The following is a 15,865-nucleotide window of genomic DNA, read 5'->3' as shown; positions in this document are numbered from 1 at the left end:
ATCATCATCACCATTACCAACACCACTAACACCATCACCACCACCATCACCACCATCACCATCATTAACACCACTACCACCATCACCACCTACACTACCACCATCACCACCATCACCACCATCATCATCACCATCACCAACACCACCACCACTGTCACCACCGTTACAGCAAAAACATCAGCTAACGGAACTTCCTGTGGAAAATTGTGTAACAATTCTAGTAAGCATGTTATTTTTAAAATTAGTTTTAATTGTATTGTAAATATTTGTTACTTTATATGAAGTATCCATACGTCTTATTGATTTATGTACATTTATACAATATTAGTCTTGTTAATATGTACTTTTAATGACTTAAAAACTGTTAAGGTTGAAAATCTAATAACGAAATGCACTAACTATATATATTTCTATCTTATCCCTTTTATTACCCTTTGTAATAACAATTTTAATACATATTCAATATCGTGTTTTCTTACTAGTGGTTTTTTAAATTCACATACGCAACATATTATATTACAATTTTTTAATTTAATATCTTTTATTTAGACAAGGGATACAGCTGTAATTGCTGAAAAAACGACTCGTCGTCAGGTTACCTCTAAATCCCCATTGATGATCTTCAACGAATTGGTGAAGAATAAAAAAATACAGATACAAGGACATCAATGTGGTGCGAATAATCACATTACTAGTTATACCGCGATGTTTGAAGTAAGATATAATTTTATTTTATGCTGTGTGAAATAATATACCTAATGATTAATAATTATTCTTTAAAAAAATGTAGATTGGCGGTAAAACATACACTGGAAATCACATTTCAAAACAACAGGCGAAACAGAAGGCCTGTGAAAAATATTTAATGACAATATCTAAAGATAAATTAATAAGTGAGCGATATGATAATTTAAAAGTGTTGAATTGTTTATATTTTAATATTGTTCGTATAATATATACATGTATGTATAATTAATTTTGTCATACATTTAATTAGAAAAAAATAAAGGATCTCCTGAGATAGAAGTTGGTGAAAACATTAGCAAGTTAAAAACAAAAAGACCCCACCAGAAAGATTTTCTATGGTCACAATTTGCATCATTTGCCATGCACAACTTTATAAATCAACAGGAGTTAAACCCTTCTATTAAAATGGTTAATTGTATTCCAAAAGAATCAACAGTCATCAAACCACAACCTAAGGTGAATAACCATTTATTTACTAATAATTACCATTTACTCTAAATTATCAGTAATTGTCACAAATTGATTGATTTTGAAGTTGTTAGAATAGAAGGTAAAATTGTAGGGTTATGTTAATGTAAATTTTGCTGGGTCTTAAATTTTTTTTTATGTCAAATTTTAATTTTAGGGGTATTGATAAAAGCCTACAAAAACATTTTTCTTAATATTACATTTTAATGATTTAAAAACTGTTAAGGTTAAAAATCTAATAACGAAATGCACTAACTATATATATTTCTATCTTATCCCCTTTATTACCCTTTGTAATAACAATTTTAATACATATTCAATATCGTGTTTTCTTACTAGTGGTTTTTTAAATTCATATACGCAACATATTACATTACAATTTTTTAATTTAATATCTTTTATTTAGACAGGGGATACAGCTGTAATTGCTGAAAAAACAACTCGTCGTCAGGTTACCCCTAAATCCCCATTGATGATCTTTAACGAATTGGTGAAGAGTACAAACATACAGATACAAGGACATCAATCGGGTGCGAATAATCACATTACTAGTTATACCGCGATGTTTGAAGTAAGATATAATTTTATTTTATGCTGTGTGAAATAATATACCTAATGATTAATAATTATTCTTTAAAAAATGTAGATTGGCGGTAAAACATACATTGGTAATCACATTTCGAAACAACAGGCGAAACAGAAGGCCTGTGAAAAATATTTAATTACAATATTTAAAGATATAATAAGTGAGCGTTATGATAATTTAAAAGTGTTGAATTGTTTATATTTTAATATTGTTCGTATAATATATACATGAATGAATAATTAATTTTGTCATATATTTAATTAGAAAAAAAAGGATCTCCCGAGATAGAAGTTGGTGAAAACACTAGCAATTCAAAAACAAAAAGTCCTCACCAGGAAGATTTTCCAGGGTTACCATTTGCATCATTTGCCATTCGCCACTTGATTAATCAATGGGAAGTAGAGTCGGTTGTCACAAGAGCCTAATATGTACAGGGTAAAAAATGTTATAGAGAAACATAAGAATAATGTGTTTAAATCAATTTGGGATTATTGATATACTTGATTAAATCAAATCAAAACAATATTATTAAAGAAATATCCATACTAAAGAAAATTTGAAAAACTCAAAATTTTTTTTATTTATAAACTATTATACAGGGTGATTTTTTTATCAAACAACACTTATTATTTCCAGAAGTATTCATTTTTTTACATAGTTTCTATTGTTAAAAAAAAATAACGTTTTTATAAAAAAATTATATTTTTAAATTTTTTTTATCCTTATAATTTTTAAGTTTTTTACTTTTTTGAATGACAACATAGTTTTTAATTTCATATTCCAAAGCACAATAATTTTCTGAGTATTTTGATACATAAAAATCGAATTTAGAGTGAGTAGTTTATGAGTTATACTTATTCAAAGTTCAGACAAGCGGAGTAGTGGACAAACATTTTGCGGGGTAACCACAACGGGGTAACTCCACTCCGCACAGCTAAACTTTAAATACGTATAATTCATAAACTACTCACCCTAAATTTGATTTTTATGTATCGAATTACTCAGAAAATTATTCTGCTTTGGAATATGAAATTAAAAACTATGTTGTCATTCAAAAAAGTAAAAAACTTAAAAAATTATAAGGATAAAAAAAATTTAAAAATATAATTTTTTTATAAAAACCTTGTTTTTTTTAACAATTAGAAATTTAGAACTTTAGAAATTTTTAACTATGTAAAAAAATGAATACTTCTGGAAATAATGAGTGTAGTTTGATAAAAAAATCATCCTGTATAACAGTTTATAAATAAAAAAAATTTTGAGTTTTTCAAATTTTCTTTAGTATGGATATTTCTTTAATAATATTGTTTTGATTTGCTTTAATCAAGTATATCAATAATCCCAAATTGATTTAAACACATTATTCTTATGTTTCTCTAATTGCTGTGAACTCATGTTTTATTATTGCAGGTATTATGTTTCTCTTACATCATATTTATGAGTTTCTCTTGCTCTTTAGGTAATGTCTAAGGCTTTTTAAGATTTTATAAATCTTTATTCTACTATTAATCAGAGCCGTATAGGTGCACATAAGGGGTGCTAAGGAGTTACTAGCGCCCCAGGCTTCAAATCAGCACCCTCAGTTTCCTTGTAAAATTTATTTTAGTACTTGACCAATGACCAATCATTTGAAAATTATTGTGATTTATTGGATTGGAATATTTTTTTTTCCATTACAAATAGACAATACGTAGACATGTAGTTCACGAATTTACGATTAAAAATATATTGTATAAATACAAGTTTCAGTTTTGGTCTAAATGTTAAACAATAAACAACAATTAAATTATAGAAATTCATATTATTTTAAAAACCAATATAATTATAATTCGTTTCTAAATGTCTATAAATTAGTTCAAGCGGAAATGACAATTCCAATTTCTTCTTCGACGTGTGAATATTTCTTCTTAACTATGAGTACATTAGAAAAATTGGTTACGCACCAGTATGAGTCAAGAAAGATTTACCAAGCTATTTACCCTTAGCATTGAGAGAGATCTTACTAAAAAAAATAGTTAGGGAAATTCTATTGCAAAAATTTGCATTATCAAACAGAGAATTAAATATTGTTTAACATTAGTGATTACGTCATATTATTATATAAATACTTTTAAATATTTATTTTTATTTTCTAATATTAATTATAAAATTTTTAAATATTTTTAATAGAGTTTATTATAGTATTAGGGGGATGTGAGGCAAAACCTCCCACGGATCTGTGTACCGTTAATTATTTCAGCACCTAACCTAACCTGCCAAAAATTCTCACCTAATGTGTGACTATGCCAAACTCGTGCTTGGGATCTACCAAAATATGAATATTTTCGAGGTATTGAGGGTGAATACAATAATAAAGAACATTTGTATACCACAATACGTCTTGCTGGGCCCTAGAAATCTAAAGGCGTAAGTAAAACCAAGAAAATCGCAAAAAAAGTAAGCCGCTAAGTTGTTGCTGGTGACCGGTCAAAATATCTTTAAACAAAAATATTTTCGAACATAATATCTTTTTATTTTATTTTTATCACCTTATTACATATAATTGTATCTCTGGTTTAAATTGTATATTTTATTGTAGAAATATAATATTTTAATGTAGTTGTTCGTAGTCTGCAACACAAAAACTGGCCGGTGATCCCCGTCACTATAGACTATATAGGTATTTCATACGTATCCACTATACATATTATGCTATTAAGATAAAAATGGTAAAGGCCTTATCGGTTTATTAGGTATAACTTAACTAGCTAGAAATTTTAGCAGATTAATGATAATTTTGTCATAAGAGTTTTACTCGTCATTCGTCAATTGACGTACTTGGCCTTTGATTTTTTTTCTTCAATATGACTCTTACTTTTATTAAAAGTCAAAAAGGTAATAACCTATTATTACAAAATGGATATCTCCATATTTTTTATAGTACCTAATGGTAAAAATAAATATATTTGGCGCTGTACTGAATATAATAAATATAAATGCAGTTCGTGTTTTACAAGTACCAAAGATGAAACAGGTAAATAATACTATTGTATTATATAAATACTATAATTTATTGAGTATGTTAATTTATATAAATGATATATTATTATTTATAGGCACAATACTAAAGGAATCTTGTCATTCACATGCGCCAAATGGTGTCAATATTCAAGTTAGGGAACTTATGGAAAAAATTAAAGATAATGCAAAAAGTAATCAAGTGTGCACAAGAAATTTAATAAGTGAAGCTGTTGCTACTGTTCCACTAGTTGTTGCTGCTCAATTACCAAGTCAATCACTGATTTCTCGAACCATCCGTAGAGTAAGGTCCTGCAAAGATCAAGTTTGTCCTCAAAATCCATTAACAGTTAACGATTTAAATATAGGAACCTCTTGAATACCAATTAGTTAATAATAAACAATTTTTACTTTATGACAATAAAAACGAAAAAAGAATTTTGATTTTTTCGACGATTAATAATTTAAAAATACTTAAAAACTGTAATATTCGGATGGCAGATGGGACATTTCGGACAGTTCCAAAATTGTTTTCACAATTATATACCATACACGTCTGTTATAACCAAATAACTTATGCAGTTGTTTACATATTAATGACTAATCGTACAAAACAATCGTATATAGAAATTTTAAATGTTTTAAAAAGATTTGAACCGGATTTAAATCCAAGCACTATTATGATTGATTTCGAACAACCATTTATATTAGCATTTACAGACGTATTTCCCAATTCGGAAATAAAAGGATGTTTTTTTCATTTTCAACAATGTCTATGGCATAAAATACAAGAAAATGGATTACAAAATATGTACGCTGAAGATGCAGAATTTTCATTACAAATTCGACATCTTTGTGCACTTGCTTTTGTTCCAATAAATAAAACTATAAAATATTTTGATGATTTAGTTGAATCAAATTATTATGTGGAAAATGAAAATATGTTATCACCAATGATTAACTATTTTGAGGACACTTACAAAAAAACAATATCTTATTGAAAACAATTTCTGATGTGTTCATTAGGTGTAATCAGAAATCCCCTAAGCGGCTAAACTATACCTCACTGACCACTGTTGACGCACAACATAAATTTAAAATATCTACAAATGCTTTAATACATAGAATTAATATTAAAGATCACATTATTTATAAAATATAAAATAGTTGAATGATAATTTAAAACTGTAATTTTTTTAAATATCTTGTGTTGATTGATATAACCAAAATATTATGGGTATCTAAGTTTTATTTTTTCATACAAACAATATTAAAAATAAATTCCTTCACATTCTATGATTAAAAGGTAAATGCAGTGACACAGCGTTAAATACCTAGGTGTGAAGGATATAATATGTATAATAGAAAATAATAAGAGTGGTTGTTTTGATTAAAGTGCTACCATTGATTAATTATACATGTAGTTTTGTACATTTTTAATCAACGGTGCTACTTATTATGGGTTTATGACTATCAAAAATATTTACATGATTACATTTGGGAGACATTTTAATAATTTTTCAATTACTGACTTAGATTACCCTTTATTGTAAATTTCATTAAATTTGCTAGAAAAATAAAATTATTGGCGGATCCCAAATGGCTCCCATCAATAAAGATTTAATGAACAAATTAATTCTTAAACGACTCCCATAGAAAAAAATTAAATTATAGCTCAGTCATGTCAATGCACCTAAATTTTTTAAAAAGCAAGAGTTCATTAGGAACATCATTGATGAATTTTCTTAGAGTTAAATAACATGTATGGATTATACAAAAAACTTATGCCTAAAAAATTTACACAATGTATGATTTCTTTTCTACTGAACATGCATTTTTTTAACACTAAAATTAATATATTATTTTATTTAAAAAAAATCACGCTAATTTTTCTATATAATATTTATAATTTACTTAGTTAACACCAACACATCATGTTTACCACACCTCTTTTAAGACAGTTTAAAGTTTGTATGAAAAGAAGATGAATTTGTATTGTAAAAAACCAGTCGTTTGAAAATTTATCTTTTTGTTAAAACAGGAGCCAAATGGGCTTTGACCAAAATTCTAGTTAATTTTTTATTTTATAAATGAGGACAATAAGTATAATATGGTCAAATGGTCAATCAATTATAATAATGCAATTATATCATACAATTTGATGTGTGATTAAACATTTTATTAGTCATTTTGTCCAACTACATCAATGGATAATCTAAAAATGAATATTCATGGTATGTAAATGATGAAATAAATAATAAAATAAAATTACAAAACAATTATACTCACAAAATCATAAGTTAAAATAACATCAAATGTATGAAAAACATAATAATTTAATGAAAATGAAAATGAAAGGAAGTTGTGTAATAATACATAGTTATCAACCTTTTTAAATAATCATAAAATAGTTAACAGTCTTATAAAATAGTGAAATGAAATTAAGCTTAAAAAAATTTACAGAAAATATATTTTATTTAACCAACGTCCATTGATTAAACACAATCATTATGATGTATAAGTATAAATTAATGTATAATATATTAAGTACAATAGGCAAAATGTTTTTATTTCTGGTACTTATTAGAAAACTTTACTTTGCATTAAATTAGGTTGACCTAATTATCTTAGTATACCTATTATCCTATTATCTATGTTAATTTTTTTTTTTAAATATAAAAAACAGGATATTGTTATTTTAATGGTAGTTAATAATTAATTAAAATTAATTTATGAATTAAAATCTTGCTTTTTAATTAAAGAAATAAATCAAAATTTAACAATATATTGAACATAATAATCACATTGTGTTTTTGGTGCATCTGTCAATATTTTTACAACTAAGACATTTATGTCAGTAATAGCATGTGTTGTGTTGTTTAATAAATCTGAAAATGTTTTATAAAACATAGGATGTTGAGAGTTTTCATATATCCCTCCATCTCGTTTTCTTGCATATCTTCTATAATCACAGTTAAATTTCAATGCTATCTTCAAATCATCTTTATGAACTCCGTGAAAAACTGTATCCTGTAATAAATATTTTCAATAAAAATATACTGATAGAAAATAATGAAAATTCACAAACAGCAAGTTAACAACAGTTAATACTTCATAATAGGTACTACTTTCTTCTTCTAATTATCAAGTAAAACACTCCTACTTCCTAGCCAATATTAATAGGCATCTACATCCACAGATAGGAATAGGTTTTACTTCAATCACTCATTTCTAGTTTTTGACACAATTAAAATGATTTTTAATTAAATTTTGAAATAAATAAGCTTATAGGTGTTTATAGGTATGTACCACATTACAGTGTGTACATGATAAATGGAATCTGGTTTTATAGGTACATAATCTAAGGTACAAACGTACAGGTGCATAGTGTTTCACACTACCTACCTAGTTAGGGCGAACAAATTTCTTAAAAATATTTTATTCAACTCAGTTTTGTTAAAATATAATGTGTAACCTTGTTTGTTTTTATTAATAATTTATAAGACATAAAATAATAATAATAAAAAAAAATAACATCATTAACAAATATTAAATTATTTACCTATTACCTATAACCCATTTAGTTCATCTTGGTCATCGGTGATCGTTTCAATTACTATCTTATAAGCAGTACTTGATTTGGGGGGGGACGCGGGGGGACGGAGTCCCCCTTCTTTTTAAATTTTTTTTTAGCGTACCCCTTCTATTTATTTGAAACGGAACGCTGGGAACGCAACATTTACTATAGAGAATTTGTAAATCATCAGTTTTTCTGATGCAAAATATACCTATAGGCTATAATCTATAGCCATAATATTTATACATTTGAATCGAAAATGAAAAAAAAAATTGATTGTTAAATTGCTAATAAATTGTATTATGTCCACATAAATATAAGCTATAAGCATATATCTGTGATTATGCCATAGATACATTTTATGAATTAAATTTTTATAAATCGTAAATCATAATATAAATGACGATATACGTAATATAATAGATGATGTGATAACTCGTCTTATCTCCAATTACCAAAGTATAATTATTAATACCATGGTTCATGGGCTTGTGAAAACAACGTTCATAGATAATAGATAATACTATAATAGAAGATAATAGAATTCTTCTATTATCTATGACGTCGTTGATTGACGGTTGTTGAAAAAATCAACTGTCATTCTACATTTTTACATTTATTACTCAAGATTTTAGTGTGAACATTGAAAAACCTTAAATTGTTTATTAACTCATAATTATTAGGAAAGTCTATTTTAAGAATTATAATAATTAGGTATAACGTATAACCTGTGTCATTTAAAAATTTTAATTTGTCATCAAAAAATTCATATCAGATTACCAGAAATTGAAAAATGGAATCTAAAAGAAAATGTACTGTACTTTCTTACTTCAAAAAGAAATTAAAACCAACCAATAACAATGAGGTATGAGCAAATGATTTATAGTTTTTAACCTTTATTATTTGAGTATAATCTTATTATTTTGTACCTGTTGCATTTTTATTATATTTAGTAATTGATTTATTATAACACAATTATCAACTTGATAGTATAGACTTGTTTGGTGTTCTTGTTTTATAGGAGACCTCTGTGAATACCCAAATGAATATTGAAAGTGTGTCAATGAATATTACACTGCCACTGGTAAGTAATATCAAATATTTTAATGTAATAATTTATGTTATAAAATAAATTATTTCTCATATCAATCATATGTAGATATTTTATTGTGTTGGTATTTGGATTAAATTAATAATAATAATTTTATTTATTTAATTTAATCTAAAGACAGGTGTATAATTAGAGTTAAATTTTACAAGTGTGTAATTACTAATTAGTGTTTAATTATTTCGAACAGCAAAACTGATTCTACAACCATAACACAGTCCGTGTTCTATATAAGAGATTGTTATGCTATAACTTGCCACATACAGTGTTTAAAAAAGAAATTTTCACAATTAAGTCTTCATAACAATCTTAAAATTATTTTTCATAATAGTTAATCTGCAATTGATTAACTATTAAACAGTGGGTAATTATTAAAAGCATGTATATTGTAATCATTAAACATTTTACACTATTCTGCCTACTTATTTAATTAGCTTTTAGTAGTATACAATATAATAATAATACTATTGAACATTTATAGCCAATAGTTATAATTTTGCTTTTGGATTTATATACATTTTTAAATTTTTAATTAAATTTATTAAGAGCTTGTGTATGAATTCCATTCATTTTACATTATTCTTGTGAAAATAAGTTCACATTTTCTCAGCTTTTAATTGCATGCAGAATATATTTTATACTAGGCAATGTTTTTTGAAAATATATGCTTTTATAGATCAAACTAAATAATTGGCTTGTTTGATAAAATGTATTATTGTATACTTATATTAAAATATATAACTATATGTCTATATATAATTTTTAGGGCAATATTACTGCAGAAAGTGGAAACTAAAGCATCAGAAAATGAAGTCTTTTTACCAAATACAGAATCACCAGATTGTTGGGACGATAAACAAGTGAAGTATTTTACAGAAGAATATTCATGGATTTTTTTCAATAAAAAAAAAATTGGTTGCAAAATATGTTCTAAGGCCAATTTTAATTTAACAAAACACCAAGGCACTCATGGTTCACAAGAATGGATGAATGGAGAAATATGTAAAGTTGGAGATGATTTTAAGAAACAGCAAACAAATTTAAGAAAAAAAATTTCAAAACATAAATCTTCTCAAAGCCATTTACACGCTGAACGTATAATTGAAAAACAAAAGTTGGAAATTATGCCAACTCAAGTATTAAAAACTTCATATATTGACATTGAAAATACAAAAAGAATATTCAGGACAGCATATACCATAGCAAAGAATCAAAGACCTTACACAGACATGCAAAATTTAGTGGATCTTCAAATAATTAATGGCTTGGATATGGGGAGAATTCTTCAAACAAATAAAGCATGTAGCAATATAATTGATCATATAACATTTGAAATGCGAAAGAAACTATGTCTTGACCTTTTGCATAACAAAAGAAAAATATGTATTATTGTTGACGAGTCTACAACGTTAAGCCAAAAGAGTATGTTGGTTATTTGTTTGAGATCTGCTGTATCCAATAACAATGATGTGATTACATACTTTTTTAATATTATTGAAGTTCAAAATACATCTGCTAATTCTATAAAAACTGCTATTTTAACTGATCTTTATGCACATGGGTTAACGGACGATTTTTTAAAAGAAAATTTGATAGCTTTTGTGAGCGACGGTGCTTCAAATATGTTGGGTAGATTGTCCGGTGTTGGTGTTCAGCTACAAAGCATATATCCTAACATTTTAATTTGGCATTGCTGTAACCATCGATTAGAATTAGCAGTATCTGATACATTAAAAGAAGTTCAAGGAACAAATCATTTCCAGTCATTCATAGAAAAAATATATGCATTGTATCATCAATCACCCAAAAACATGAATGAACTTAGTGAGTGTGCTGCTTCATTAGAAACGAAACTCTTACATATTGGTAAAATCTTCACAATTAGATGGGTTGCTTCTAGTGAAAAAACATTAAAAGCAGTTTGGAATAATTATGTGTCACTATCTGATCATTTTTCTAAAGCAGCTATTGATATAAAAAGAGACTCAAAAGAAAGATCTAAATATGTGGGCCTAAAACGTATTCTAACATCAGTAGAATTTATTATGAATCTAGGTAAATCGAGTATTTTTTGTTTTTAAATTACATTTTTAATTAACTTTCTTTGTATTTCAGGAATTATGTATGATGGGCTATCTGAACTTGCAGACTTATCGTTACAGTTGCAAGAGAGAAGTTTATCACTTTCAGCTGCAAATAGGGCTATAGAACGTACCATTAGAATATTTGATTCAATGGCTAATATATGTGGACCAAAAACACAAGAAGCTATGGATGCAGGGACACATTTTATGTTCAAAAATGTACAATTAATCACAAACAAATCAATTCCTAAAATTCAACATGGTCAGTTCTTTATGAGTTTAGCTAATAACTTGGGTACTAGACTATTTACTACTCAAGCAAATCATGTGTCTAAAAATAAAAATGGCTTTAAAAGTGAGTTTGATGAACTTTTAAAAGATTTGGATGTGTTAAATTCTAATTACTGGCCTGATAATGTTGATATTCTGTATGGAGATGACTGTGTTAGAAGATTAGTTACAAGGTTTCATTTAGATGAAAAAACTACGATCCGAGGATTCCGTGAGTTTAAAGATACAAAAGATTCCTCACAAATAAACGATCTACATCCTCTTTTGACTGCAGTCAGAACAATTGCAATTTCTTCCTCTGAATGTGAGAGATCATTCAGTGCGATGAACAACATAGTAACATCAAAAAGAAATGCTTTGACTACAGGGCATATATCTTCATTGGTTTTTCTTAACTGCATCGGACCTCCCATTCAGTTGTTCAAACCAGATCATTATGTTGAGACCTGGATTAAAAGTGGCAGAAGAAATGCAGATGAATTAAATTGTCCTAAAAGATCTTTTAAAGATGAAGATAAATCATATGACCATTTATGGACCTTATTTAATATGTAGTATTATGTCTTAAAAAAATAATTAACAAAAGAGTGTATTTTTCTTTTAAGTTTTAATATATGTTTGTATAACAAATTTATTTTTTTGGGATTATGGGTGGTTGAAGGGGGGTGTGGGGGGCTTTGCCCCCCACGGTAATGTGACGGTTAATTTTGTGTGGAACGCTTGTTCATCAAATATCTGCTGAGTCCCCCTTCTATTTTTTTTCCAAATCAAGCACTGCTTATAAGTTATAATGTAAAGTAATACTAATTATTTTGGTAGTTTGTGAAGTCGGTAGATGGCCAAGATCAACCGGACAGGTTATACTAAAGCATAAGTGCAAGTAGGACCAAAATTTATTTTTTCCTTAGGTATTAATTTATCTATTTAGACATTTTCCATAAAATACTTCTCCATAAGTCAGTAAATGGTTTGAAATATACCTATTATACAAATTTACATCAATATGTATATTAGTATAATGGGTATTTACTATCGTTAATGGAAATTTAATCAGGCTACCTACTAAACATTGTAAGAACAGTCCTAAAAGACTATATTTTCAATAATTTAAAATTAAAAAGGACAAAATTGGCTCAATAATTTAGAGCAAAAATAATTAGTTTCTTATTTGAAAAAATTAAGCTGATGTTGCCACAGGATATTCTTTTCTATCTTAGAAATCTAAGTACTGTACTTCATTGAAGAAAATATTTTTAGTGACTTATTGTCTAAAATATTTGAGAGAGCTAAGCCACCTTATCTAGCTGTGTCTACTACCGTCTATGCTACATAGATAGGCCACTATATAATGGTTAATACAATATCATATTATATTAATTCAACTATTATTCTTTTACATATTTTAATAGTATCCGTGTATTATACAAGGTGTGTACATAGCATAGTGCCACAGTATGAAGCACACATAATAATATGAAGACCACGAGTAGGTACCTATATAGGTATTAGGTACTTACTTCATAAGTGGACTGAATCATTTCACGCCTCAACATGAAACGGCCGTACGTGAATGGGTTTTGCACTCTTGAAATTCGACTGACGTGTGCTCCGTAAAACATCGATTCGACAAAATAATATTCATCGGCGTTTCTCGACGGCGACAGAGAGAACACCATATTGCTGCATGTATATGAAGGCACGGGGTCCCAATAGTCTGGCAAGTGATTCAACACAAAAGCCAACATTGAATTTGAATCGTCCATATTCGCGACTAAATCGAGAATAGCGTGTCAATCGTTGTTGTACGATATTGTTTTCCCGAAAAATAAAAATCGTAATTCGTCGGTTAGTTTGGGCGTCTGATGACGGTCGATGGTCGGATGGCGGAATACGGTCGTGGACGAAAGTAACGCAATAACACTGATTGGCGATTATCGAGGAAAAAATATTAATTAAAATTTAAAATACTATGACGGCGGTGGGGACAGGGATGGAGTGACGATATTCGGACTGGACGACAGCGGTCCTAAACTCTTGGCTCAAAATAAACAAATAAAGATCTATTTTTAATTTAATCATGATAAACACGACTTATTATACCGTCTCCGTTAGGGAAAACCTGAGGTGTTGGCGGTTTTTGGATCGTCTGTAGTCTGTACTTCGTAATGTTTGTATGTTTGTACGACGTTACGTCATTCTCGTATCTCAGCATGTGTATTGTGTACACCATTTTGAATTGTCTATAATTGTGGCTTGTGTAGACAGTATCATAGAAAAAGCCATTGAAATGTTACTATTTATGCTAAAAAAATGCATTTTAACCATGAAAATGCTACTAAAAAATGACTTGGAAATATAAAATGTCTACTGAAAATAATTTTTAGTTTCGAAAAATTACTCATTAAAAAATAGGTACATTTTTTATGTTCAAATAAATTAATTCTTAAATAAAACATCTAAATACAATTTAATATCGATTCTATAATTCATATTTTATACAAGACAATAAATTAAAAACTGTTTTATTAAATTTTATTTACCTATTTACAAATTAATATACATGTAAAAAATATATAATTTGCATTATGTAGTGTTCTTTCACATTTAAGAAATATTTACCGATAAGACGACAACATTTCACTGTAGGTAGTAGCAAAAATAAAATATATCCATAGTACCTAATTTTACATTAAATTGATAAATACATAGGTAGGTACGCATTTGTTCTAAAAATATCGAAAAACTCATGAAATTAACAAAAATTAATTATAAAAATTAAGATAGGCAAGTGTAAAGTGGGTAATGTTCTGCTGTACAGAAGGTTATGCCGTTATGGATATCGGAGTGAACCTCGGACATATGGAGAGTAGCCTTGGTCACTATAATGGACGTGTTAAATTTGAATGCAATAATAGGTATCATTGTATACGAAAAACGATTCTGAACGCAAATGATTTGTCTTGAAAACAAATTTATTAGTTTTATGTCTCTCCTAAACAGTATCTATGTGATTTTATAGTTATGCGGTATTTCGATAGTTTTTTAATGGCATTTAGAAAATCTTCAGGGGAACTCTGTATTAAACTTTGAATCCTTAGCTATAAATAAAAACATTTAATACATTTTTAACTAAAAATTCTTACGATTATTAATAATATTAATTATTATACAATAGGACTATAGGAGTAACCAACTGGCTAAATAGCGTACTCAGGATTTTTCAATGGTGAAGGGAGAGTCTTAAAAATAAATAATTACTCAGTTTCTAGAGAATTATAAAATTGAAAAATATTAAATAAAGTGAGTGCTTTTTTATTTCTTACTTGTATTAAGAATAAATATGACAAATTTTTTGTAGCGGAGATCCAAATTTTACCAAAGAAGTTACCAATAAACAGCCTACCTATTTATTACTCTATAGTCCATACTTAAACATACCTATACTATTATAATTTTATAATTTTATAGATTTATTTGTTTTTATCTAACCTAATTTTTAATTTTTTTTAATTTTTACTGTAAGATATATTCTATGTTTTAGGTAAATATGTATGTTCTAATCTATTGTATTCCAGTGTACTGCAGTCAAACGCGATAAAAAAAAAAAATTAAGAATTAAACATACAAACAATTTATATATTACATATATGAAAAAAAAACTCAACAAAAGTAATGGACAATGAAATACATTTTTATTTGGTTCAGCGGCTGAACTTCAGCCTAATAATTGAAATCGCTTAGATGATGTTTTTGCAAATTGATTTTCGAATTTCAAATTCGGAATAATCTAATCACTAGTATAACTAGAAATTGTCGTCCGTAGTCTACTTGAAATCGACCTTACCACGTTATTTTTTATTTTACCCCTCCCCCCTTTAAAAATACCCTATTAACAGTATATTAAAAAAGAGTATTTAAAATTTTTACAAAATTATATTTTTGGAGAAATTCAAATCAAAAAATCAAAAATGAGGAATAGTCAATCTCAAGCAGACTTGACCGTAAAT

General features: G+C 27.4%; 3 protein-coding genes across 3 annotated transcripts; 2 read left to right on the top strand and 1 right to left on the bottom strand.

Moving 5' to 3' along the window:
- On the top strand, positions 1-2,454 carry LOC126555275 (uncharacterized). Its single transcript, XM_050210221.1, has 7 exons — positions 1-220; positions 550-714; positions 791-893; positions 998-1,203; positions 1,622-1,786; positions 1,862-1,961; positions 2,066-2,454. The coding sequence occupies exons 2-7, from the start codon at positions 616-618 to the stop codon at positions 2,224-2,226; spliced, it is 834 nt and encodes a 277-aa protein (XP_050066178.1). The 5' UTR covers positions 1-220; positions 550-615; the 3' UTR covers positions 2,227-2,454.
- Positions 2,455-7,527: 5,073 nt separating this feature from the next.
- Positions 7,528-14,059, bottom strand: LOC114126499 (uncharacterized). The gene is made up of 2 exons (XM_027990452.2): positions 13,376-14,059; positions 7,528-7,828 (listed from the first exon to the last, which is right to left on the bottom strand). The coding sequence occupies exons 1-2, from the start codon at positions 13,619-13,621 to the stop codon at positions 7,568-7,570; spliced, it is 507 nt and encodes a 168-aa protein (XP_027846253.1). The 5' UTR covers positions 13,622-14,059; the 3' UTR covers positions 7,528-7,567.
- LOC126555277 (E3 SUMO-protein ligase KIAA1586-like) lies at positions 8,965-12,634 on the top strand. Its single transcript, XM_050210223.1, has 5 exons — positions 8,965-9,240; positions 9,397-9,459; positions 9,674-9,847; positions 10,250-11,538; positions 11,599-12,634. The coding sequence occupies exons 4-5, from the start codon at positions 10,470-10,472 to the stop codon at positions 12,411-12,413; spliced, it is 1,884 nt and encodes a 627-aa protein (XP_050066180.1). The 5' UTR covers positions 8,965-9,240; positions 9,397-9,459; positions 9,674-9,847; positions 10,250-10,469; the 3' UTR covers positions 12,414-12,634.
- Positions 14,060-15,865: the final 1,806 nt, after the last annotated feature.

This window comes from Aphis gossypii, unplaced genomic scaffold (genome assembly GCF_020184175.1).
Source record: "Aphis gossypii isolate Hap1 unplaced genomic scaffold, ASM2018417v2 Contig00773, whole genome shotgun sequence".
Taxonomy (NCBI): domain Eukaryota; kingdom Metazoa; phylum Arthropoda; class Insecta; order Hemiptera; family Aphididae; genus Aphis; species Aphis gossypii.
Note: the sequence above shows the minus strand (reverse complement) of the source record. Positions and strands in the feature narration are given on the sequence as shown.

Coding starts and splice junctions, on each gene's coding strand:
- LOC126555275 (XM_050210221.1), top strand. CDS start 616: ATGATCTTCAACGAATTGGTGAAGAATAAAAAAATACAGATACAAGGA. Junction 894..997: donor ATCTAAAGATAAATTAATAA/GTGAGCGATATG, acceptor ACATTTAATTAG/AAAAAAATAAAGGATCTCCT. Junction 1,204..1,621: donor TCATCAAACCACAACCTAAG/GTGAATAACCAT, acceptor TCTTTTATTTAG/ACAGGGGATACAGCTGTAAT.
- LOC126555277 (XM_050210223.1), top strand. CDS start 10,470: ATGAATGGAGAAATATGTAAAGTTGGAGATGATTTTAAGAAACAGCAA. Junction 11,539..11,598: donor AGAATTTATTATGAATCTAG/GTAAATCGAGTA, acceptor TTTGTATTTCAG/GAATTATGTATGATGGGCTA.
- LOC114126499 (XM_027990452.2), bottom strand. CDS start 13,621: ATGGACGATTCAAATTCAATGTTGGCTTTTGTGTTGAATCACTTGCCA. Junction 7,829..13,375: donor TGATTCAGTCCACTTATGAA/GTAAGTACCTAA, acceptor TATTTATTACAG/GATACAGTTTTTCACGGAGT.